Source organism: Euprymna scolopes, chromosome 1, assembly GCF_053919585.1.
Source record: "Euprymna scolopes isolate OS-2025 chromosome 1, ASM5391958v1, whole genome shotgun sequence".
In the NCBI taxonomy this organism is placed as follows: Eukaryota; Metazoa; Mollusca; class Cephalopoda; order Sepiida; family Sepiolidae; genus Euprymna; species Euprymna scolopes.
This window is the reverse complement of record NC_136482.1, coordinates 63,574,229-63,599,296: the sequence shown is the minus strand read 5'-3', so window position 1 is coordinate 63,599,296 and position 25,068 is coordinate 63,574,229. Positions and strand designations below refer to the sequence as shown.

The 25,068-nt window shown below is 38.5% G+C and overlaps 2 protein-coding genes across 6 annotated transcripts in view; one reads left to right on the top strand and one right to left on the bottom strand.

Annotated features, from left to right (window-relative positions):
* LOC145299849 (uncharacterized) overlaps positions 1 to 24,903 on the bottom strand; it is a 102,779-nt gene extending 77,876 nt beyond the window's left edge. For 3 of the 5 annotated variants that reach the window (XM_080144449.1, XM_080144442.1, XM_080144465.1), the window contains exons 1-2: positions 24,595 to 24,903; positions 15,921 to 15,992 (exon numbers count right to left, since the gene is read on the bottom strand). In XM_080144449.1, coding sequence (XP_080000575.1) covers positions 15,921 to 15,992; positions 24,595 to 24,697 — 175 coding nt within the window. In that variant the 5' untranslated portion in view covers positions 24,698 to 24,903. Of the gene's footprint in view, positions 1 to 15,920; positions 15,993 to 24,317; positions 24,539 to 24,594 lie in introns of those variants that run through there. The other 2 variants (XM_080144474.1, XM_080144457.1) reach the window with 2 other exon arrangements.
* Positions 24,904 to 24,908: 5 nt separating this feature from the next.
* The window catches only part of LOC145300424 (N-terminal EF-hand calcium-binding protein 1-like), a 49,943-nt gene continuing 49,783 nt past the window's right edge, over positions 24,909 to 25,068 (top strand). Inside the window, exon 1 of the mRNA XM_080144486.1 lies at positions 24,909 to 25,038. Coding sequence (XP_080000612.1) covers positions 24,994 to 25,038 — 45 coding nt within the window. The 5' untranslated portion in view covers positions 24,909 to 24,993. The remainder of the gene's footprint in view (positions 25,039 to 25,068) is intronic.

Sequence of the window (25,068 nt, the reverse complement as noted above, 5' to 3'; positions counted from 1 at the left end):
TGAATACCTTTTCCCCTTTCTGTCTCCCTAAACCGGCCTCCTTCATCTCAATGACTGCTGGCTATAAACATGTGTAAACGGAACTGAACTGTTCCCTCCTTCAACCAGTTCGCATGACATTAAGTTTGTCTTTGCACAGGAACGCTTCTGCCTACTAACCAGTTTCGCTCTTCTACTAACACTACTAGCGAAGATAACAAATAAAGTTGTTTATTAATAGAGAATGAAACTCCATTTCATTGTTTCTTATTCTATATTTGGTGACCCCTGAATATGTTGCTTCAACGATGGCTTTATTTGTTATTTTCATTATGCTTAAAAACAACAAACTTTCAGTATCACTAACATTTCACCATTGCTGTAGGATTCTTTTCCTTTTAAAAACTCATTTTGACCGCACACTCTTCAAAAAAAAAAAAAAAAAAAAAAAAAGCGCACTTCTCATAGAAAAACAAAAACAATTTTCAAATGTCCGCTTACTCATCACTTGAAAATTCTTCAGAACACTGTTCTAACACTGGACATTCTTTTCATAAAAAAGAAAAACAAAATATCATCGCTGGACACAAAACTAAAAAGTTAAAAAACATTTTCAAAGACACGTGTCACATAAAAAACTAATACCATTTTAGTGGAAATACATTTCACTAGAAATACTTCCCACATTTTCATGGAAAAAAAAACGTTTCAACCCATATTACGTTTCGTCGAAATGAACAAAACAAAAGAAAAAACATCTTTTTCTTTCACAACGGCTACATATATAAAAAAAGAGTGAAACACTTTCTTCATGTACAAAAACACTCTTAACACTTGTATATATTTTCATGCTACTTTTTTCTATTACTAACTCCCTGCCTTATAGGTGCACCTGGGATATTTAAACAACAACAAAAAAAACATGAGTCAACTCGACTCCATTTACACATGTGCCATAAATATTCTCTGCTATAAGAAACATTTTCCTCACAAAATTATCTCACAAAAAAAAAATTCATTTCACTGAAAAGCAACATTTTTTTTTTCGACAGAAAAAATAAATAACTATTTACTGAACATTCGAGTCCAACAAAAACGTGTTACTGGCGACTAGCCATCCAAAACACTCTTCACAGAAGAATACACTCAAAACATTAATTTTTTCACAACCTTCTACTAAAGTAAACTCGTCAACAAAACCAATTTGTCACCGACATTTAGCAACTTAATGACTTCAAATCTCTACCGGAATAGTTCAAATTTAAAGAAATTTTACAGAAATTCTAAAAAAACAAATTTGAATGTAGTCACAAGCATCAAGCCTCGTGTTAACACAAAAAAAAAAAAACGGATTTTACAAGCAGCTGTCATGGACGGACATATTACAAAATCCTCACTACTTTGAATTTTCTAGATATAACTGACACGCATAAAAGAACCTTTCTTTTATTTCGATAAACACTTTTGGTTTTCGAAAGAAAACCAATCCAACAAGGGGGTATCTGTAATAGCTGAAACTCACTACAATCACAGGCAGGAGCTAATTCCCGCGGCTCGAGATTTGAAATCCATTTTCTCCCTGACTTGTCCAATCACAAGCCAGCTCTCAATCATGTGACTGAGTACATTAAAGGCGAAATCTCTTCTACTAATGCTACTAGTGAAAATGACAAAGTTAATGGTTAATATAGAATGAAACTCCATTTCATTGTCTCTTATTCTATAATACCATGATTTGTTTGTTTGGTTATAAACTTCTTCATTGAACAATAAGATAAAATATAAAAATTATAAATGTATGCTAAATACAATTCAATTTTTTTCCAGCCTGGAGGTTTAACTTTTTTCATGTGCAGTGTTAATGGCTTTTTTCAGAAAAAGTAATTGTTTTTATGCTTTTGGAACATTGTGTATATTATTAGGATAGGTCAAAACAATCATAAACTTATAAAAACTGTTTTTTTGATTTTGTAAGAATTTCTTTCCTATATTTGATGTGGTTTTCATAATATATATATATATATATATTTTTTTTTTTTTCAGAATATGAGAGATTATATAATTATTTCCACAGCCAAAACAACATTGCAGCTCCCAAGAGCCATGACAGTCAACAAACCGGAAGTCCAAGACTCGAGTTTTGCCCTCATTTGGGCTCATTAGTTGGACCATATTCCCAAAACCCGGGACGAAGTAAGCATCCATTCCACAGTAGGATTTTGCCGCAGTTTACTTGATCTGTGTTAGTTAATAGACTTTCTTGTGTGCGGGGCAATTTACTCAGTTGGCAGAGTGTTTGCCTCGCATGTAAGAGGCTTGGGTTTTGCTGTGAAAATAAATAAATATATATATATATATATATATATATATATATATATATAAAGTTTGTGGGACAGATGGTGCCATTCCCAGAGAGACAATATAAACAGAGACTGGACAAGAGTCTGACATAAGGGGACAGATATTAGTCTCTTTTGTTTCGATTTGATCTCTCACACACACACACACACACACACACACACACACACACACACACACACACACACACACACACACACATATATCTGCCATCAACGATAATGCAAAATGCTTCATAAAAATGGATAAAACACTCTCTTACAGCTGATATTTTTCTATATACTTAATAAATAAGATTTCCTTTCCTTGGTTGTGCTAATGGTGTAAGTGATATTAGCCTGGAATGTTGAGAAACAACTGGCTTTTAATCTCAACCTAAAGCACTTGTGTATCTAGTATGGAGGACTAGGATATATAAAATCCTAATCCCGTTACAAAAATAATGAAATTGAATGGGATGAAGGAAACAAAGACTCAATTGATGGATAAGATAAACGTGTCATTTATTTACTGTTGAAAGAAATGAATGTTTTGAGATATAAACATGTGTTCATGTTCGCACGAGTGTAACCATCGTTTGTTGCGGGATTGGTAGTATAGAAGGAAAAAGGAAATGTGTTCATCTCATGTTCGAGTCACTATACTTTTGTTTGCACGTGGAAAGAGAAGTAAGTGATGTAGTGGAAAATGGGAATGATAGTCCAGCGTGTAGACCAAAGAAGAAAGATAGAGGGTTGACATCAGTTAAACTGTGCGCCATGTTAGCGATTAGCTACTTGGTGGTGTTCTCAGGAACAAGTTGTATATATATATGAGAGAAAGAGTGAGAATGTCAATCCAGTTCATGGAGATAGAAAGCGTATAAAGTGTACATACGGGTCTGTTAGCTCATGCTCGCTACATAGTAGCAGGGGGGACGTGACGCGCACGGGCACTAGCAGTATCAGAATTTTTGTAGGAATTTTTGACACCCCTAACACGAAACTGCGAATACAATATAAAAATCTCGTAATTTCTCTGTTAAAAGTGGGTTATTTATTTTCTTTATGGATTATACTTCCAAAATAAACTATTACAGTTGTTTTAAAAGTAATAAAAAATATTTTTATTTTTTTTTAAAACAGTAATGAATTTTCCGAACTCAATATTTTTCAATTTTTAAACTCAAATAATTTTAAATTTTAAAAATCTATCAAAATTTTTTCTATTGATTCTATTTTTACGATATTTTCAGGGTCAATGTGAAATTTTATGTTCTTTCCAATAAACCGAATATAATATTTTAGACAAACGTTTTTTTTAAATTCACGCCCCCCCATTTTCACGCCCCCCCATTTTCCACGCCCCCCCCATTTTTCAACTTTCTCTTAAAAAGTAAAATAATTAATTTATGTTTAATAGTTTTATATTATCACAAATTGAAGAGAAAAGGTCAATAAATAATATATTCAAATTTTAAAACAAAAAAAAAAATCAGTTTTTTAGAAAATTTACCTGTAAAGTCCGAAGTTTAAAACCTTATTTTATAAGAACACATTTTTTCTTTTTGTCTTTTTTTTTTTTTTTAATGAAACCTTGGTCCTTGCTCCTTTAATTGAAAAAAAATTAGGGCTTGAATTACATTTTTCGAGGAGTTATAAGCTTAGAAAGATAGGGGGTCGAATAATTTACGCCTCTCATTTTGAAATGTCTATTAAAAAGTAAATAATTAATTTATGTTTAATAGTTTTATATATCACAAATTGAAGAGAAAAGGTCAATAAATAATATATTCAAATTTAAAACAAAAAAAAAAATCAGTTTTTTAGAAATTTACCTGGTAAAGTCCGAAGTTTAAAACCTTTTTAAAAAAAAAAAAACACATTGTTTTGTTTTGTTTTTTTTTTAAATAAAACCTTGGTCCTTACTCCTTTAATTGAAAAAAAAATTAGGGCTTAAATTACATTTTTCCGAGGAGTTATAAGCTTGGAAAGATGGGGTGGGAATTATTCACTATTTTCACGAAATTTCTGACACTGCTACACGGGCACCCCGAAAGGGGGGGGGGGGCGAATGGTCCGACGACCGTTCAGCTCGAGAGCTAAGGTCGAAAAGGGCTGGAAACAGCTTGTCTCTTGCTTTTATACTTGTTTCCGGTGGTCTTTTTGCGCAGGTGTGGATTTTCTTTTGAAAGGGGAAGTGACGTTGTCCATGTGTGTGTACATGTGCGTATATTAGCGTGTGTGTATACATGTGAATGTGAGTGTATGTACGTGAACATGAATATATGTACGTGTGTGGATATGGGTGCGTATGTTTGTGTGCGCGTATGTATATGAACAAGTAATATAAGCTTGAAATGTGAAACGCGTGTTTTTGTGTGAGACTAGGAAAGGCTCGCGCACTAGCGAGTCATGTTATACATTTATATAATCAGTATCAAGAATTACTTAACTATTTGTTCACATTCAAACATTTCCACATTAAAACCACCATCCCTTTGTTAACGAGCATCTATCCCCCCCTCTCTGGCTTTTCTTACTCTTTCTATTTTCTTTCTCTGTGTCTCTATAAGAGAATAGAGAGGGGAGAGAGAGAGAGAGAGAGAGAGAGAGGTTGAGTAAACGTGGAGGTAGACACGTTTACCAGAACCAAAGGTCAGCTGACCAAATTACGTATGTGTGACGTGGTTGGCTAGATCTGTGAGATTTGATTTGAGCTTTGAAGAAGAAGGACGTTTTCCCGTGGTCTCCCCCTCCTTAACTGGGGAGGGGGGAGACGAACGCTGACGTGTGTGAAGAAGAACTAACACAAGCCGATTTCACTTCCACTTCTGCAGAACCACTGGGGAAAGTGAAATAAAAAACTATAAAACCATTTCATCGTCTTGGAGTGATAAATCTTCGTCAAACAGGGATCAAGTCTCCCTCCAGGATGAGAAATTGCCAGATGGTTCAACAGCGAGAAACAGAGGTAGGTTTCAGAAATTACATGTCACACACACGATTCCCTTTATGATAATCAAACACACAACCATTTATATTAGAGACAATCACACGGAATCTTTCTTATGTTATATAGAAAACGTAAAAAGTGCCCCTAAATGAAGAACTCTATATAACATATTCAAATGTAACGAAAGCTCAATTTTGGTACCCCTCAAGGATAACCTCGATGATTGAATATATAACATATTCGTTTTGGTGCTCGTGACTAAGTCGCATAACCGATGCGATAATCGAACCTGTGTTAAAGAAAATACAACGTGGAAGCATGGAGATTTAGTGTCAAGAAAAAAGAAATAGACTTAAAAAAAAAAAAGTAAAAAAAGGACAAGAAAAAACAATAAAATGTATGGAAAAAAAAGAAAAAGAAAGAAACAGTAAAAAAAAAAAAATAGAAATCAAACACCCACACAACGTAGGGTCCATTAAAACACTAGGCGAATTAGAAAAATAATTTAAAAAAAAAGAAAGAAAAAAAAAAAGAAAAGCAATACACACGTACAACCTTTTCACGAAGAAAGAAAAGGAAGACATACAGACACACAGATGTAAAACTTTATATATAGAAAATAGTTAAAAAATGTTTTATCGTATTGGGAATTAGCTCATTATGAACGAAGAAAAATATCACTTAATGTTCAAAATTAGAGGGAAATCAAAGAATGGCCTTATTTTGTAAATTTTTAACAACAGCCAGTGAGAAAAACCAAAAAGATAAACATGTCAATCAAAAATATGTGTTATGAATATTTTGTGTCATTTTTAAACTGTGAACTAAATGTAACTTTTAATGCAAAACAATATGTACTGTTGATGAAAAGACAATGGTCATGTCCTGTAAAATGATTTTTTTTTCTTTTTCGCTGATTGTGCGAATTTTTCGTAGGAATTTTTTTTTTGATGACGTGGTCAAAAGGAGTATCCACGAATCTGTGTTTTGTTATTTGGAATTTTGTTGTTAGTGAGATGGGACTTTGTGATTTCTTATAGGATATTTTTGTATTTTTTAATTTATTATTTTTATGTAATTGATGTGTTGTCAAACGGTATTGGCAGAATTTTCTTGTTCTTTGACATGTATTTTTTTTCGCATAATGGTGAGGTGAAATCTTTGCTTGTGGGGTCTATTGAAAGAATGATTAATAAAAGAAAGAACGTGTTAATTAATTAATAATCATAATAGTAATAATAAAATAGGGAAAAAGAGAAAGAAATAAGATTTAAACAGTGTAATAAATGATTTAAAAAAAAAAAAGTTTCGGAAGAGTCAAAGGTTCAGTCGGTATTAATTTCAATTTTCGAAAAGTAGAATAAAGGTTCTATTCGACATGAGTGACGTTTTGACCACATAAGTAAGGTAGTAAAAAAAAAGGATAAATATAGGGTTAAATAAACTATATGAAGAAATGAAAGAAAAAAGTGGGGCGTGAATGGAATTTAATTTCTGTGGCAAGCATGTTATAATTTTGGAGAGGTGTTGAATTACATGGGTAGTTATTAATTTCATTATTCTCGGGAAATGATTCGAATTTTATTTTTTTTATCGTGATTTCTGTTGATTTCGAGTAGAATCAACATGGAGCAAGTTTGAGTACTTCATGTGTGGAAATCCGATGTTTTCCGTGAAGCTATGTGTCTTCAAGGCAGGTTGCACTTACCGACTTTGAAAAAAAAAAAGTTTTTTCTGACATAGCAGTAAACGGAATCTATTCTGTCCAGCGTGAGCGGATCTAGTTGTAATCAACTTCAGAGAGCAAATGAAATGCCCTCTGACATGGCGTAAGGGGCAGAGGGGGTGCAATGGCTGACGTGGCCATTATGTTACGAATCGCTCAAGAGAAGATGAATGAAATATGTATGCAAGTACTTAGGAAAATAAAATGTTACCCTATTGTGAATTAAAGGTACCAAAAGTGTAAAAAAAAAAAAAAAAAAAAAAACCATGTTGGGTGAATTTAATTGGTATTATTAAATTAAATTATTTTGGAATAGATTTGGTTGGTTTAGTTATATTTTAGGGACGTTTAGCGCGTAGTTGCATTTTTTTTCATGAGAATTACAAGGCGATTAGGCTGTAGAAAGCAGTTTTTTCTGTTGTTTTATTTTTTTTTTAAGCCACGGTATTGTCACAAATTAGAAAATTTGGCAGGGGAAATACTATTTTAGAGTAATGAGTACCCTGTTAAAACAATACTAGTGGTTCCAGTGAGTTGGAAGATGCCACGTAGGCCCAAGCAACGGCAATAAGTCTTGTCCAACAAAAGTCTGGCGTGTGAGGTCGCGATAATTCCTCAGGGTACGGAGCGACTGGACAGTCGGTACCAAGCCTAATCACGGGGAGATAGAAGAAAGGGAAAGATGCAGATTACGTAAGGGACAAGATAGAGCCTTATTATTTTTTTATTTTTTAGAGGAATGTGTGAGGGATATCTTGGGTTGGAATCTTGGGACTTGCTGGGAATGCGGAAAAATCACAAAGGGAAAGCTACTTAGTTAGAAATCGATGCGCAAGTAAGCTTTGGCGCATTAGTTAGGGAGTGATGATTCCGTATCTTGTCGGGTTCCAGGAACTCAAACAGGCTCCGAGTGAATCAGTGTGAAGGCGTATCTTGGCTTAGACCAACCAAGGGAGTTAGTAGAAGAGCTTTGTGAAGTCCCGAAGTAGTAGATAGAATAGAACAAAGCTCCAGTAATAGGACCACTCAGAGAAAGACGTCAGGGCATTACAGTAAAGGAAAAAAAAAAAAAACTGGGACTTACGCCTATGCTGAAAGTCGAGAACGCGAGTGGGATGGTTGGGTCGGTAGAGCATCAGACTTTTAATCTGAGGGTCAGGGGTTCGAGTCCCCATGCGATAAAGCTACCACCAACATGGAGCATCCGACGTTCTGGTCGTAATTGCGATATGCTGGCCCCATTTCGAAAAAGTGATCGAAAATGGAGTCTCCATTTGTTTGGCCAAGTGGTCCAAATAAAGAGCAGAGTCAGTGGAAAATATCCAACAATGCGACCGCCTAGACAAGATGTATATCTGCAAAGCTGTATCTTTGTCTAACTTGGAAGCAAGTTAATGTCGAGGAGAGACTTTCGAGAAGCAGCAGAAGGGTTGATAGTGTAGTAGAAGAGTACTGGTGCCTGATATTTCTTGGAAAAGGGGTGAGTCCGGAAAGTGAAAAAATAAAGATGTACTTCGGACATAATTATTTTTTTTTAGTTAGTTAGTTATTAAAAATGTATGGCTTGCCATACATTTTGATAAAAAAGGGGTGGAGGAATGTTAACGAGCATCTATCCCCCCCTCTCTGGCTTTCTTACTCTTTCTATTTTCTTTCTCTGTGTCTCTATAAGAGAATAGAGAGGGGAGAGAGAGAGAGAGAGAGAGAGAGAGAGAGAGAGAGGTGAGTAAACGTGGAGGTAGACACGTTTACCAGAACCAAAGGTCAGCTGACCAAATTACGTATGTGTGACGTGGTTGGCTAGATCTGTGAGATTTGATTTGAGCTTTGAAGAAGAAGGACGTTTTCCGTGGTCTCCCCCTCTTAACTGGGGAGGGGGGAGACGAACGCTGACGTGTGTGAAGAAGAACTAACACAAGCCGATTTCACTTCCACTTCTGCAGAACCACTGGGGAAAGTGAAATAAAAAACTATAAAACCATTTCATCGTCTTGGAGTGATAAATCTTCGTCAAACAGGTATCAAGTCTCCCTCCAGGATGAGAAATTGCCAGATGGTTCAACAGCGAGAAACAGAGGTAGGTTCAGAAATTACATGTCACACACACGATTCCCTTTATGATAATCAAACACACAACCATTTATATTAGAGACAATCACACGGAATCTTTCTTATGTTATATAGAAAACGTAAAAAGTGCCCCTAAATGAAGAACTCTATATAACATATTCAAATGTAATGAAAACTCAATTTGGTACCCCTCAAGGATAACCTCGATGATTGAATATATAACACCTTTACCACAGCAGACAAAATGCACAAGGCGACATCATCCCCCCCACTCCCAATGAACAATTCATTTTGTTTATCAGCTTCATAATACACCTTTTCTCCATCCATGTTGGTGAAAGGCAAAATTCTACTTTCTCAAAGATCATTGGCACAAGAAATGCTCTCAGTTACAAAATAATCATTTAATTATGAAATGAATTACAAAAACTATGCATAAAATCAGTATTTTGCTTTTTTTTCTGATCTCTTGATGTGGGAAATCCTCATCTTTTTTCCAGAATAATTATTAGCATCTTTTCAATTTTTATGAATTTTATATTCAATCAATAAAAGTGAAACCCAATAGATCTAACCCTAACATTTAATTGCATTCCTTCGCATAAACTATTTATATTTATATTTGTTGACTAGCATTGCAAAACTTTTAGCTTTAATAATAGATCCATAACAAATTATTGGAATTATTAAGGAGTCACTAACGGGGTGCCCTGTGATTGGCTGAAAAACAGCCAATCACAGACCTCCCTTTTTAGATTCTGCCCAACCCCTCGAGAGCGGTTATTTGGAATTCTCTTCCTCTTTTGCTAGTTGATGCCTAGAAGACAACATATGTTTTTCAGTCTTCTCTGCCATTCATACCGGACATGTAGGAGAAGTTTCAACAGCAATTGCAGCACAAAGAATTCAAGGCTTCCCCTCTTTTACCTCAACCTGGCCAAACTCCACAGAAAACAAACAATGTTAAAACGACAAACAATGGACAAGTTCTGCAAAGCAACTGCTTTTGCAAAGAAACATTCTTTCTTCCTTCTCTTTTTTATTAATACAAGTTTTCTTATAAAAACTTTTTTTTTTTTTTTTTAATTACATTTTCACCCCAAACAAGGCACATTGCCATTTTGGTGTAGGGGGCTACTATCAGGGGAAACATCTACTGGGGTACTATGTAGGGATTTGGGCAGCAAGATGTTGGTTCACGTTGCACTTGAACTTCTGCATGTCAGTACAGTTGGGGAAGCAGTGACCTGGAATGGAATTCCAAAGTCTAGCAGTTCTGGGGACGAAACTACTGGAGTAGAAAGATCTTTTACATCTAGGGATCTCTACAGTGTGGGGGTGGGATTTTGCAGCTTGTCGGGTCTGTCGAGGGTGTTCACGTCGTGGGGGCACAAGTGCTTGCAGTTCATCAGAGCATTCACCATTAAAATACTTGTAGAACAGGCAGAGGAATGCAACGTTTCGACGATGGGACAGAGGCTGAAGCTTAGATGCCAGTTTAGGGCCTATCAGATTTGCGACTCTCTTTTGAACCCTGTCAAGGAGCGAGAGACTAGTAGCTGATGCACCAGCCACGATATGACAGCAATACTCCATACATGGGCGAATGGTTGCCTTATAGAGGTACAGGATACTTTCGGGTGTTAGAAGTTTTCTAGCACGGTAGAGAGAGCCCACCTTCCTCGCAGCGGCCCTGGCAATGCCCTCGATGTAGTTGTTCCAGCTCATGTTTCCTGTGAACGTTAGGCCAAGGAGCTTGAAAGACGTACTCTCAGATAAAGAGTCGTTGGCCATTGCTATAGGTGGTAGAGAAGGTTTCTTGTAATTATTGAATGAAACCAGTTTAGTCTTGGCGGCATTGAACGTGACCATCCATTTTTGTCCCCATTCCACTACTGATTGGAGGTCATCCTCTAGTGTTTCTGCCATTACTTTAGATATATGTTCATTTGTTTTCCTGTCGTGCCTGCTATAGAGTGTGGTGTCATCAGCATATATACCCATCTCAGAGGCAATTTTGTCGGGGAGGTCATTTATGAATATCAGGAACAGCAGAGGTCCAAGGATAGATCCCTGGGGCACTCCCGCATTTCTATCATATTGTTTAGATGTACGACCATCGAGGACAACCTGGATTTTTCTCTTATCTAAGAAGGATTTAATTATGTTAAGTATTCTACCAGTGATACCGTATGATCTAATTTTCCTGAGGAGACCCTCATGCCATACCCTGTCAAAAGCCTTAGATATATCTAGAGCTACCGCTCTGCCCTCTCCCGCTTTGTCCAGTGAATGGTATATGCGTTCAGAGATTACAGTGAGGATGTCTGCCGTGGAACGGGCTTGTCTAAATCCATATTGTTGGTCGGTCAGAAGTTTTGCATCTGTAAGGTGCTGGACTAGAGCATGGTTAATTAAGGTCTCAAATATTTTGGCAAAAAGTGGGAGGAGGCTAATAGGGCGATAATTTGATGGGTCAGTTCTTTCGCCAGAATTCTTGAATACTGGTACCACAGAAGCAGTTTTCCAACAGCCCGGAAAGCAAGATTCATTAAGCCATTTGTTGTAGAGTTTGGAGAGAACTGGAGCTACTTCGGCTGAGCACTTTTTTAATAGCACAGCTGGGATGAGGTCGGGTCCACATGCTTTTGAAGTGTCAAGGTTTTTTATGATAGCATGCACCTGAGCAGGGGTGATTTTCAGATCATCTAGCGTGGCATCTGTCCGCATAGGAAATTGAGGTAAGGGGTGGTTTAGAGGGTCCAGTGTGGAGTTTGAGGCAAACCGACTGGCAAGCATGTTAACCTTTTCGGTTGCTGAGCAAACAACCTTGTGATTGTTGGTTAGTGGGGGAATTGTTGACTGCCCATTATTTACTACACTGTTGTAGATTTTCCAGAAGTCACGAGTTCCTAGTTTTTGTGCTTCGATGCGTTTTTTAGTCGTTTCCGTAAATTCCCTCTTAGCTGTCGCTATTTCTTTCTTAACGTTACTTCTAGCTTCTATGTACTTCTGTCTGTTTGAACTGGACTTATGTCAGTTAAACCTGCGGAATGCATGCTGCCTTTGAGCAATGGCAGTTGCGCAAGTCGAAGTAAACCATTGGGGAGAGTGGGGCTTGCTATAGAATTTCCGCATGGGAACATGCGCTTCGATTGCAGTTTTGAACCATTTAGTGGTCTCGTTTGCACACTGTTCAGCAGGAAGAGAAAAAATATTTCCCCATGGGGCGTCTCTGATAAGATCTCTGATGGCTTCCCAGTCAGCCTTTTTATAATATCTCGTTGTTTTGAGCACTGGCTCTTCAGTTTTGGGTCTAGAGTTTAGGGCGATTTCAACCATTATCACTGCATGATCAGCGTTCCCAAGTGGGCTGTCGGCTTTCGTTACACAATCGTCAGGAGCTGTGGTCAAAAACAGATCTAATAGTGATGCGTGTTGTTCTTCCTGATCAGGGAAACGGGTTGGAAAAGTAACAATTTGCGATAGGGAGTGAGATACAGAGAAGCTATGAGTTGCGCTGCCTGCTGCATCTCCATCTGTGTTGTGTTTCTTCCTTGTCAACGTCACATTTTTGTTACAGTCTATAGTTGGGAAAATCCCAATAATTTGCAAAAGCAGATTTTGTGTAAATCAATTTACAAAAAACTGACACACAAGTTAATTTTACATGAAATAGATTTATGTAAATTAATTGGCAAAAGAAGAACCACGTGAAATAATTTAATACCAAAATGTGAGGTCGCAAGGGGAAGGAACATATATACGAACTCATCCCATTTGGTGTTTACTGCTAGGATTGTAGAGGTTAGGTTTCACCCGCCCTTTTTTCTTTTTTTTCTTTCCTTTCCTTGTTGTTTTTTTTTATTTGTTTGTGTAGGTATCTTTCATTAAACAGAATGAATTATTTCAAACAGATTTAGGGTGTGAGGGCCTAAGTTTTTAACAGGGATGTTTTTTGAAAGAAAAATAAGTTCTACCATAGAATTAATGTCAGCAGAAACAGCCTTGAATAAGACCTGCTTTAAAAAACAAGAAAATCTTATTAACAAGTGGTCGACAGAAGTCGACACAATTAATATAAAAATAAGCAAGGCCTGTGAAACAGCCGATATCAACTTAGAAAAAAAAATGGTGTGTTGGAAGACGAAAAGTTACAGGCAGAATTCATTTACAGCACGTTTAAAAGGCTCATGGAATTAGAGGAGAATATTTCTAGTTTTAATTTAGAATCCACCTCAGTTCCAAATCCCAAAGTACCACTCACAGCTTCGTGTATTCCAGCTCTGAGGTTGCAGTGTGCTAAATTCAGTGGAATACAAGCCGGTAAATTTGAATGTAAAAATTTCTTAGTTCAATTTGAAAACTGTGTGGATGCTGTATGCTCCAAGAAAGCAAAATTGTCACTTTTAAAACGTTTTTTAACTGGCTACGCATCTCAATTAGTGTCTCATCTTTCGTTAGAAGATGAAAACTTTGTATGTAGCTATCAATTTGTTGAGAAAGGAATTTTTGGATATTCCTCTAGACGACCTGGTCCACAAATTCCAAAACTCCATCATGACAAGTTTCAAGAAAAAATACACGAATAAACTCCGATCTCCAACTTCCAACGTAGACCCCCACTACCATGTCTCCTTCTCCAACATCAGGTTTTTACGTTCTAACCTTCCAGAGGTTGAAACCCAATTACAGGAGACTAAACCAGACCTATTATTTGTAAGTGAAACTGGCATTGGACAGACGATTTGCCTAGAGGAGTTCATAATTAAAGGATACTCTTAACTTCCAAATCTGACCCCATGATCGCCATGGGCATGGAATATGTGCCTGTATTAAAGATGGCTTTAAAGATGGCTTTCCATGTGGTAGGGACATCTCCAGAGAAGATCCTAATTTACCCTATATGTGCTTCCAGGTTGCACTTGCTCACACTACTGCATTTATATTTACTCTCTATCGCCCCCCCCCCACACACAACAGCAGAGTTACTATCTTTAAAAGCATATCTGAGAAAATTGACCACGTCCTATCTGCTTATCCTTCAGCTAACATTCACATTTGTGGAGACTTCAATGTTCACAATGTGGAATGGTTAACCCACTCAAACAAAACCGATGATGAGGGGAGGTTCTGGCATGATTTATCCATTGCTTATGACCTCACTCAGATTGTTTACGAACCCACCCGTGTGCCCGACACTGACAGCTAGTATGCGAGTTTTTCTCACAACTTGCCATGAACGATGTTCAGTTTCTGTTCTGTCTCCTCTTGGATCTTCCAACCACTCTGTTGTATCAGTTAAGATAAAAATGAAATGTAATAAGTCCTCACACGTACCTCTCCATCGTACAGGATATAGATACACTATGGCTGACTGGGATAGCTTCCGTACATTTATATCAGATCTACCTCTGCGTTCCATGTTTAAAAAGGATGTGTCATCTATGGTATCAGACCTGATGGATTAGTTCCGTAAAAGTCAAGAGAGGTGATGTATCTGTTCAAGTCCATTCTATCAAACTGCTATATCCTCTAGAACTATCATTAACTCATGCCCACCATCCTAGAACTATTTCAGAGTCGAAGGGAGTGTGTGAAAAAAGGATTGATATTGCAAAATCAAAAGTCGATGTGCCAGCTACTAAGAGTGCATCTATTCCAATGAAACAACGTCTGAAGAGGACGAAAAATTTTAAAAATAGTAAAAACTATCCCCATAGTCCTTATATATACTATTAGATTCAGTTTTATCTAAACTTAGTCTTCACATACCTTAGCTTATAGGTACTTATTATAAAAAAAAAAAATTAAAAAATAAGTGATAATGATATTCTACTTTCTTATTGAAAGGATGAAATTTCTATAGTCCTATTAGTGTACCAAATGAGAATTTCTTCACTTGCAAACAAAATACAACACTCACTTCTTTCAAACTTTGGACTTCTTTGTAGAAACAAATCTCCATCCCTTCTACTTTCAAATTTAAAGTTCCTAAAAAAAAACAAAAAACAATTCACGTTTGGCTATTTTGTCTTAAAAACGAACATTTTCTATGAACTTTTATCATTGGCTATATGTGTCATTAAAATTCAATTTTCTGAATATTTTTATTTTTGGCTATTTTTGCTTAAAAAAAAAAAATTCCTGTGAATTTTTATCATTGGCTATTTTTGCCTTAAAAAAAAGAATACTTTCTGAGAACTTTCCATCTTTGACTATTTTTGCCAAGAAAAACAAAAAACAAACTTTCCCGTGATCTTTCAGTTTGACTGTTTTCTACCTTGAGAACAACCAACCTTTAAAGAATTATGTTGCAATGATTTCATATTGCAATTTTGTTTTGGGAGAGAATATTGGAATTATTAAGGAGTCACTAACAGGGTGTCCTGTGATTTGATGAAAAACAACCAATCACAGACCTCCCTTTTTAGATCCCTCTCAACCCCTCGAGAGCGGTTATTTGGAATTCTCTTCCTCTTTTGCTAGTTGATGCCTAGAAGACAACATATGTTTTTCAGTCTTCTCTGCCATTCATACCGGACATGTAGGAGAAGTTTCAACAGCAATTGCAGCACAAAGAATTCAAGGCTTCCCCTCTTTTACCTCAACCTGGCCAAACTCCACAGAAAACAAACAACGTTAAAAGGACAAACAATAGATAAGTTCCACAAAGTGACTGCTTTTGCAAAGAAACATTCTTCCTTCTCTTTTCTATTAATACAAGTTTTCTTATAACAACTCCACTTGTGTTGTGTTCCTTCCTTGTCGACGTCACATTTTTGTTACCGTCTATAGTTGGGAAAATCCCAATAAAATAATTATTAAGAGAGGTAATTGTAGTTCGACTTACCTTCTTTCTTACCATCCACCCAATTTCCTTCATATTGGAAAAACTGGTTTGTATATGTGTAGACTCCATAACCTAATGTGATTAGAAAAACGCTTTTATTGCAATATAGTATCACAACAAATGTTAACTAAAAGCCAAAACATAAAATCTTATCCAATTCTTTAATAAACATTTCAAAAAGTCTTGACAATTAAAGCATTGTACAGATGAACAATAAACAGCAAATTTGAAATGGAGTATTTTTAATAGGGATGAATTGCTGAATTTGGGTCTGTTAAAGCAATGCCACTCCATGGACAAAAGTTCTTAGATGATTTTTCAATGATCTTAAATGCTCTCGCCAGTGTACTTTCCTGACAGTTTTCGTTTTTGTAGTTGCATCGGCGTTCTGCACAACAGTAATTTCTGTAAGAGAAATGTCTTGAAAATCTTTGTCAATGTATGCCGGTTTAAGTCGGTCCAACACGATAGTGTCTCTTTTCACATTTTTTGAAACAGTAAAATATTTATCCTGCCCATCCAGAACTGGGTATGGACCCAAATAATTTGGACAAAATAGCTTTTTCACTGAGTCGTTCCTGACAAATACATGTTTGGTGGTGTGAAGATCTTTTGGGATATAGGATTGTCTGTCTGTCTTCCTGGTGAGTGTGAAATTTAGATGAGACATTTTGTCTTTCAACTCTGTTACGAATGTGGTTGTAGATGAGATCTCCGTCTGTTGATCAAAATATTGACCCGGCAGAGTCAACCAAGCTATTCGAGGACGGATGATATGCTATAGTCTTGATGTGGTTCGTTCCCAGTAATTGATTGAATTCTGCAAAGAATGCCGATTGGAACTGTGAACCTGAACCTCTGTCTTTCGTGATTGTTGTGGGTACTCCAAAAATGGCTATCCAGTCCTGAAGTATGGCTTTGGTTATTGTTGAAGCTGAAGTATCCTTAATGGCTATGGAGCATAGATTTGTCAATGGCCAGCGCATGCGCGTAACAAAGATGGCCGCCAAAGAATACTATGCATAATACAACTTTTTATATCTCGATAACTACTTATTTCTGCAAAATTTCAATGCGATTTCAGCATAGTCGAAAACCCAAAAAGTCGTCATTTAAAAGAAAATTGTGGAGGTGGACCTAATCTAAAAATTTACCCAATTTTTATGTAATGTGCATCCAGGAGACAAGCGCCCGCATGTTTGTGTGTTGTGTGGGTGCGTAAGAGAGACGGATGAAAAGGAAAGACTTACCTCGGGACCGGCTCGGCGTCGCCGACCGAAAATAGATAAAGAAAGATCAAGATGGCGGCCGCCGTCTTTTGTAAAGGATGATATCTCGCAAAGTCACACGAATTCTCGCAATATGCAAATTTAGCCGGCCTACAACGGCCATAAAAGCAGGTGATTGAAAGACGTGGTAGAGCGATGATTGACTTGGTCGGAAATCGTGTTGCTATTGCTTCTCGTGCCGTGTGAGGATATCTTACCGTTGTTGGGTCCGGTCTGAGTAACCGTTCGCATCCGTCTAGGCACCTTGCTAGTTGGATTCCGTGTAGAACCGGTGTTTACTGGTTATTGAATTGCTTTACGTTGCTGCAACATTATACATCTACAGAGGGCGCAGTACTTTTAAAGGACTTTCCTCACACATTTTTTTTATTACAAGCTATCTTGGCTATTTAACCTCTAGGACTATGACCGAGTCGAAATTCGACTTAAAGCTCATACCCGAGTTTGACGGGTCCACGTCCATTGTCGACTGGGTTGAAAGGGTCGAGCTGACGTGCTACCTTTGTGAGGTAAAAAGGGTACACACTGTGATTCCCCTAAGATTGGCTGGGGGTGCCTTGAGTGTATATCAGCAACTCAGTGCTGCTGAAAAGGGAGATGTCACCGCAATTAAAGCTGCGCTGTACAAGGCATTTGCCATGGATCCTTGTATGGCCTATGAAAAATTTGCTTCCCGAAAACTTCTACCGGAGGAAAGCGTGGACGTTTTCTTTGCGGAGTTAAAGAAACTCGCAGTCCTATTCGGTGGAGGGGTATCGGAGCGGACGCTCGCGTATGCGTTTATGGCGGGCCTTCCCACTCGCGTGAAGCAGCTGCTGAGAGCCTCAACCAGCGTTTCAACAACGACCATGGAACACTTGATGGAACGTGCTCGAGCCATCATCAAAGATGAGAAGGACCTGGGGGAACCAGTTGTGATGGCGACACAGACAGGCCAGATTGGTGCTCGGGAGATTCCGAATCAGAACCCTGCAAGCAATGGGAAATGTTTTCGCTGCGGCCGACGCGGACATTTTGCAAGGAATTGCACCAACAGGAGGTGTGTGCGCTGTTTTAATTGTGGCGGTCTGGGGCATCTAGCACAAAACTGTGCGGGAAACGTATCAGGGGAGAGGACGTCAGCGCTGCCCTGCTCCCCGAGCAAAATTTGAACAAGGCGCAACCAGTGATGACCGTCTACGTAAACAAGATACCCTGCTCAGCACTTCTCGACTCAGGCTGTTCGCATACTATAGTGATGCCAGGCTGTGTCCAAGTTGGACTAAGAGAAAGATCAAAGTCACCACGATAGGAGGCGAGACCTAGACATGCTGTGGAGCTGGAACTGTCGAGATCTACACGGACACCGGTGCAGCCATTAAGATCAATGTGCTCGTAACCCAAGGAAATCTCCTGTGGTTTGACCTGTTGCTCGGATACGATGCCATCAAGGCGCTGGGGGGAGTCGCAATTCATCGGGATGGAAAAGTGCAGTTCTTGGAGGCCCCAGTGTGTGCAGCGCTCCACATCGATCGGCCGGACTTTACAGTGGACTACGACTCTCACAAGAGGGCCTGGATTGCATCTTGGAAGTGGACCGAGGGAATGGCACCGACTAAACTCAAGAATGGGGTTGCAGAGTACCCTATACCCAGTGAGGCCCGAGCAGAATACGAAAGGGAACTAAAGGCGTGGATCCAAGATGGCTGGTTAATCCCCTAACCTGAGGACAAGCTTGGGCCTCCCAAGGGTCTAATACCCTTGATGGCAGTAGTCCAGCATAATAAGTCGAAAGTCGGCCTGTGCTGGACTATAGGGAGCTTAACAAGCATATTGAAGCCTACACTGCCGATGCTGACGTATGCGCCAGCAAGTTGAGGGAATGGCGTCAGAAAGGCACTAATGTCTCGATATTGGATTTACGAAAAGCCTATTTACAGGTGCGAGTTGATGAGACGTTGTGGCCGTTCCAGACAGTTTGGTTCCAGGGGCAGAGGTACTGCCTTACACGCCTCGGCTTTGGCCTAAATGTGGCACCACAGATCATGAAGACTATTGTCAACACAGTATTGTCCCAAGAAAAGCCCATGAGGGACTCAACGTCAGCTTACATTGATGACGTATACGTCAATGAAGATATACAGTCTGCGTCGTGTGTCAAAGAAAAGTTGGCTCAGTTTGGTCTGGAATGCAAGAATCCCGAACGTTTGAGGGAAGGAGTACGTGTATTGGGATTAGATGTTTATGAAGAAGATGGCACCCTACAATGGAGGCGTGGCAGTGAAATTCCAAGCATCCCAACATTGTTATAAGGTGGACCGTTTTTTCTTGGTGTGGAAAACTTGTTGGTCACTTACCGGTCTGTGGCTGGCTCCGCGCAGCTGTTGGTGTAATTAAACGCAGAGCAAATTTAACAACCACGGGTTGGGATGACATATCCGATGATGTCCTACTAACTCTGATGATTAAAGAGACACTGGAGAGAGTGAACAAGGACCCTGCCTGTGGGCGGTGGTGTGTTAACGGAGACAACGTAGATGTGTGGGTTGATGCCAGTTCTTTGGCGTTGGGAGTATCGTTGGAGCAAGGAGGAAACGTGTTCGAGGACACATGTTGGCTGCGGCCCGTAACAGATTCTCAGCATATCAACCTGGCAGAGCTGGACGCTGTTGTAAAGGGGATAAATCTGGCCCTGCAGTGGCAGTCTAAGAAGTTGACCTTGTACACAGATTCTCTCTGTGTCTACCACTGGGTGTCTGACACACTTTCAGGACAGACACGAATCCGTACCAAGGTAGCAAGTGAAATGTTAATACGGAGAAGGCTAAACATGCTAAAAAACCTGGTATCTGAGTATGGGCTATCACTGAGCGTCACTCTGGTGCCATCACATTGTAATCGTGCTGACCAACTGACCCGAGTACCTCACAAATGGTATGAAGCCGCGAAGATGGGAATGGAGATTACTGCTCGATCTTGTGCAGTTGCAATCGACCCATGTCAAATACAAAAAATTCATGCACAGAGCGGACATCCGGGTATCAAGAGGACCCTTTATTTTGTGAGGCGTGTATACCCAGCAGTGACCAAGATAGATGTCAGACAGATCATCAGAAATTGTGAGGCTTGCCAGTCTATTGATCCTGCACCAGAGCGATGGCAGAAGGGTCGCTTGGAAGTTGAGAGTATGTGGCAGCAGCTGGCCATGGATATTACCCATTACAGTGGCAAGCCCTTTCTAACTCTCATTGATTGTGGGCCTACGATATTTGCGGTGTGGCGGCGGATGACCAGACAGGATTCAGCAAATGTTGTTTACCACCTATCATCCATTTTTTCTGACCGAGGTGTGCCGGAAGAGCTCCTGACCGACAATGATGCAGCGTTTTGTAGCCAGCAAGTCCGGCAGTTGTTAGATGAGTGGGGCGTCCGACTATGGTTGCGATGTGCGCATGTGCCGTCAGGAAATGGCATTGCTGAAAGAAGCCATCGCAGCATCAAGAGAATTGCTGCCAGGAAGCGATGTACTATTACGGAAGCCACATATTGGTACAACATTATGCCAAAGGACGGGACGTCTCCTTCAACCGCACCTGCGAATGCTATTTACATGTACCGAGTCAGAGTGAAGGGAATCAACACTACGCAGCCAGCCGACAAGGGAACATGTAACAGATATGAAGTGGGAAATCCAGTGTGGGTGCGGGCCCCAGGAAATCGGTGCACCGACAAGTTCAAGCGAGGACAAATATCTGGAGTGATTAACCAGCAGTCTGTTTTGGTCGATGGAACCCCACGACATGTGCGAGATTTTCGCTCAGCTACCGAGGTGTGTCACACAACTACAGAAGAAAGCAGTGAAGCGTCTAGTGATGAGCTGCCGATGCATGGATTCAGTGAGCCCCCTCCAGAGACTGATAGCAGTACTTCATCTGATGAGGCGGAACCAGATCCAGAGCCCGAATCTGAAACAGTGAATGTACCTCTTCGCAGAAGCACACGCACTAAGAGACCACCCCACAGTGCTCTCTATGTGATCATCAGATCAGGGGGGAGTGTAATGTGCATCCAGGAGACAAGCGCCCGCGTGTTTGTGTGTTGTGTGGGTGCGTAAGAGAGACGGACGAAAAGGAAAGACTTACTTAGGGACTGGCTCGGCGTCGCCAACCGAAAATAGATAAAGAAAGATCAAGATGGCGGCCGCCGTCTTTTGTAAAGGATGATATCTTGCAAAGTCACACGAATTCTCGCAATATGCAAATTTAACCGGCCTACAACGGCCATAAAAGCAGGTGATTGAAAGATGTGGGGAGAGCGATGATTGACTTGGTCGGGAATCGTGTTGCTATTGCTTCTCGTGCCGTGGGAGGATATCTTACCGTTGTTGGGTCCGGTCTGAGTAATTGTTCGCATCCGTCTAGGCACCTTGCTAGTTGGATTCCGTGCAGAACCGGTGTTTACTGGTTATTGAATTGCTTTACGTTGCTGCAACATTATACATCTACAGAGGGCGCAGTACTTTTAAAGGACTTTCCTCACACATTTTTTTATTACATTTTATTTTTTTGAGTTTGCGGGACTAACATCTACACCGGTAGTCCCGCAACAAGGTGGTCGTATCACAACATCATGTTCTTATGCGTTCTTCATACGCGTGGTGGCGTGGACGTTGGAAACGGTGATCGCTATGAAATGTTCTTGCTGGGGATTTGTTCCAGCTGGGCATAGCGGTTTCTACAAGTTCAAATAAAGACTTTTTTCTTTTGCGTCCAATCAACAAGATCAAAGAAAGCCTTTTAAAAGCCTTTGTCAACACAGGGGTGCTGATTTTAAAGATAACCTTATTTAAAAAAAAAAAAAAAAAAAAAAAAATTGCCTTACCGCGCATACTCGAGGCTTTAGCGGCGCTAAACCTACTACATTAGAAATAATCCTACAGAGTAGTTAAAGTCCCCACCCGAAAAGAGAAGTGAAAGAAGAAAAAAAAAAAAATGACGCTAGAATTACCAGGCATTCCTTTAACGGTACTCCTGCAGTATTTTACCGTGGCCTTCTTGTCTTTTAAGACTAGGCACCGCCAAAAATGGCCGCAAAATCAAGTTGTTGTTGTTTTTTAAAACTAAATTACATTTATTAAAATCCATTATTTCTGAGTAACTTTTTTTTTTCCAGAAAGATAAAACCCTTAATTTTATCATATAGAAAACAGAATAATGTAAAACTTTTTCTACTATTTTTAATTCAATTTTAAATGTTAAATTTTCCCAAAAAGTTAACAATTGACATTTTTTGTCTTGCACAAAAAACGTACTTAAATATTAAAAAAAAAAGGGTTTTTGAAATAATTTATTTATTCATTTATTGTCTAACTAAGATTTAGGATGATTTTCTAAGAGAATATGCAAAAATATTATAATATAAGTACCTGAATTTCAAATAATTCCACTTATTCATATATGTAACCAGATATTTCGCGTCGCCGAAGAGTTCAGATCGACTCTGTTTACGTTTTCTTTCGATGAGACGAAAACTATGGAAGACTAAACAGGCCAAAAAAACTTATTTTTCAGTGACGAAAATTTCAATGTATTATCAAGCTGAGGCTGGCCAGTACCAGATGGGTGACCATTTGTATGAGTTTGGTTTTTAATGTGTATGTGTGTGGGGGCCAGGCTCCCCAAAATGGGGGGAGGGGGCAATTTAAAGCAGAATAAAAAAAAATTATTTCAGCGCTTTTGGTCTACCGTAGTCGAAAGGCGGCAAACGTTTTCAAACGAGATCGAAAAAAATGATGCTATTTTTAACACAAAGGGCACAATATTTATCGAATTTTTTTTTTTTGTATCGATTATTCAAAGCATGCTCTGTTTAATAATGGTCATGCATTATTCGGCTCGCTAAAAAAAAATTGTTAATTTATTTATCAAAAATTTTAAAATGGCTTTTTTCGTATAAATATAAAAAAATTTTTTTTTTTTGTTTTGCTTAACTTAAATTAATTATTTTACTTAACATATTCACCGAATTTCACACTTCAAAACTCAAAAGCGGAATAATTAAACACAATCGAAGTTCTGATATTCAGACGTCAAAATAAGGTATGCAAACAATTTTTTTTTTTTTTTTTTTTTTAATCTATAATTCTGTCCCTTACAACAACACAATATGTTTTGTTCAGTTTCAGATGATTATTTTAAGCATATTTGTTCCCACTTCAAAACAAGGGGGGGTTTTGTAAGCAAAAAAGTATATATATATAAATATCGTTTATGAAAAATAAGTACACTGTTATAAAGTTCATTCTTCTCCTAATAATCGCTGAAAATTTCGTATTGATCGGATAATTACCTGATTTTTGGTAGATTTTTAAAAAGACGGTCCGTCAAAAAGTACTGACCTGCCCCCCCACTTTTGGCGGTGCCTATTTAAGACGGTCTTGATTTTACCCACCGATTTCACGATCTTAGCCGAGCGTTGATCGACATCCGTCGGAAAACGCCGGAACATGGCGAGCGGTACGATACTCTATCAGCCAATCAGGGCGCTTCAAACGAACGCGCAGCAGACGAATAATTTTCATTGGAATTACACACATAGCGTTTCATTTCAGTTATTTTATTGTTCAAAGTAAAAATACACAGCCTTTCATTTCAGCAATTTAATTTAGCGATAAAAAAAAAAAAAAACCGGGAGCTGTTGGAAACATATTTATTCGAATTTATGTGGAGACAAAAATTTGGACACAACCCTTTTGTCTCCATAATAAATCAAATCGCGGAAGGCTACCCGGTTGGGAAGGAGCTTCTTTCCACATCCTCTGAAAACCCTTTGCTCCCTACTTTGCCTCTACAGTCAGTAGAAAATCTTCCAGTCGGAACTAAAGATAAACAGTAATTGTTGTCCCCCCCCCCTACAAACATTACTGAAAAAAAAACAAAAACAAAAAAAAAAACATTGTTGTTACTGTTTAATAACGTTTTGTTAAAAACAAACAAAAAAAAACATTGAAGTGTTTATTACTGTTGCTTACCCGCCCCCCCCCACCAAAAAAAAAAGCTATCGGAAAACAAAATGAACGAAAAAAAAAATATTCAACAAAATAAATTTATTTTACTTTAAAAAAACTTACGGTAAGTGTTTGTGATTTATTTTATCCAAATATTTTGTATTAATTTTATCCATTTTGTTGTGTGTGTAATATCTTTTCCTTGTAATGTTGTTGCTATTCACATACTTTTAGCGTTCTTGCACCGTAGCTCCGAATTCTCGGCTTTCGTCGGCGTTAACGCCGAAAGCGTTCGACAACGCTCGGCTAAGATCGTGAAATCGGTGGGTAAAATACTGCAGGAGTACCCCTTTAACATTTCATAATAATTCAATAACATGTTTTTATTGTGTTTACCTACCATGTCTGACAGCTTTCTTCTGTTGTCCAACATATTTATGACCGCGTCTCTTGGTTTCTTCATTTTTTTTACTCTCCTTCTGACCAGTTGTTGCGATTGGCATTGTCACTCGATTTAGTCGTCTGTCATTCGGTAATGTTGATATTAGTATACCTTATAAAGATTACCCAAGTTTTACAAAGCATTTTGTATTTAATTAATTATTATTTATTTTGTTATCTTACAAAAAGAAAATAGTTTTTCGCAGATAAAGAAGCTAAAACGATGGCAAAGTAAGTTATTCTGTTTCCATAACAACGAACCGGTGAAGTCTCGTCGTTGTTATTGGCAACGCGCGAGATTCTCAAGGTTTTGACATTCTTCCTCCGAGATTTGGTCCCACCCGATAAAGAAGCAAGAATGGCCGAAAAGCACATGGAAAAGGGAATGGCTATATTTCTCGATGTAAGTTTACTAGCATCTATCTTTATAAGA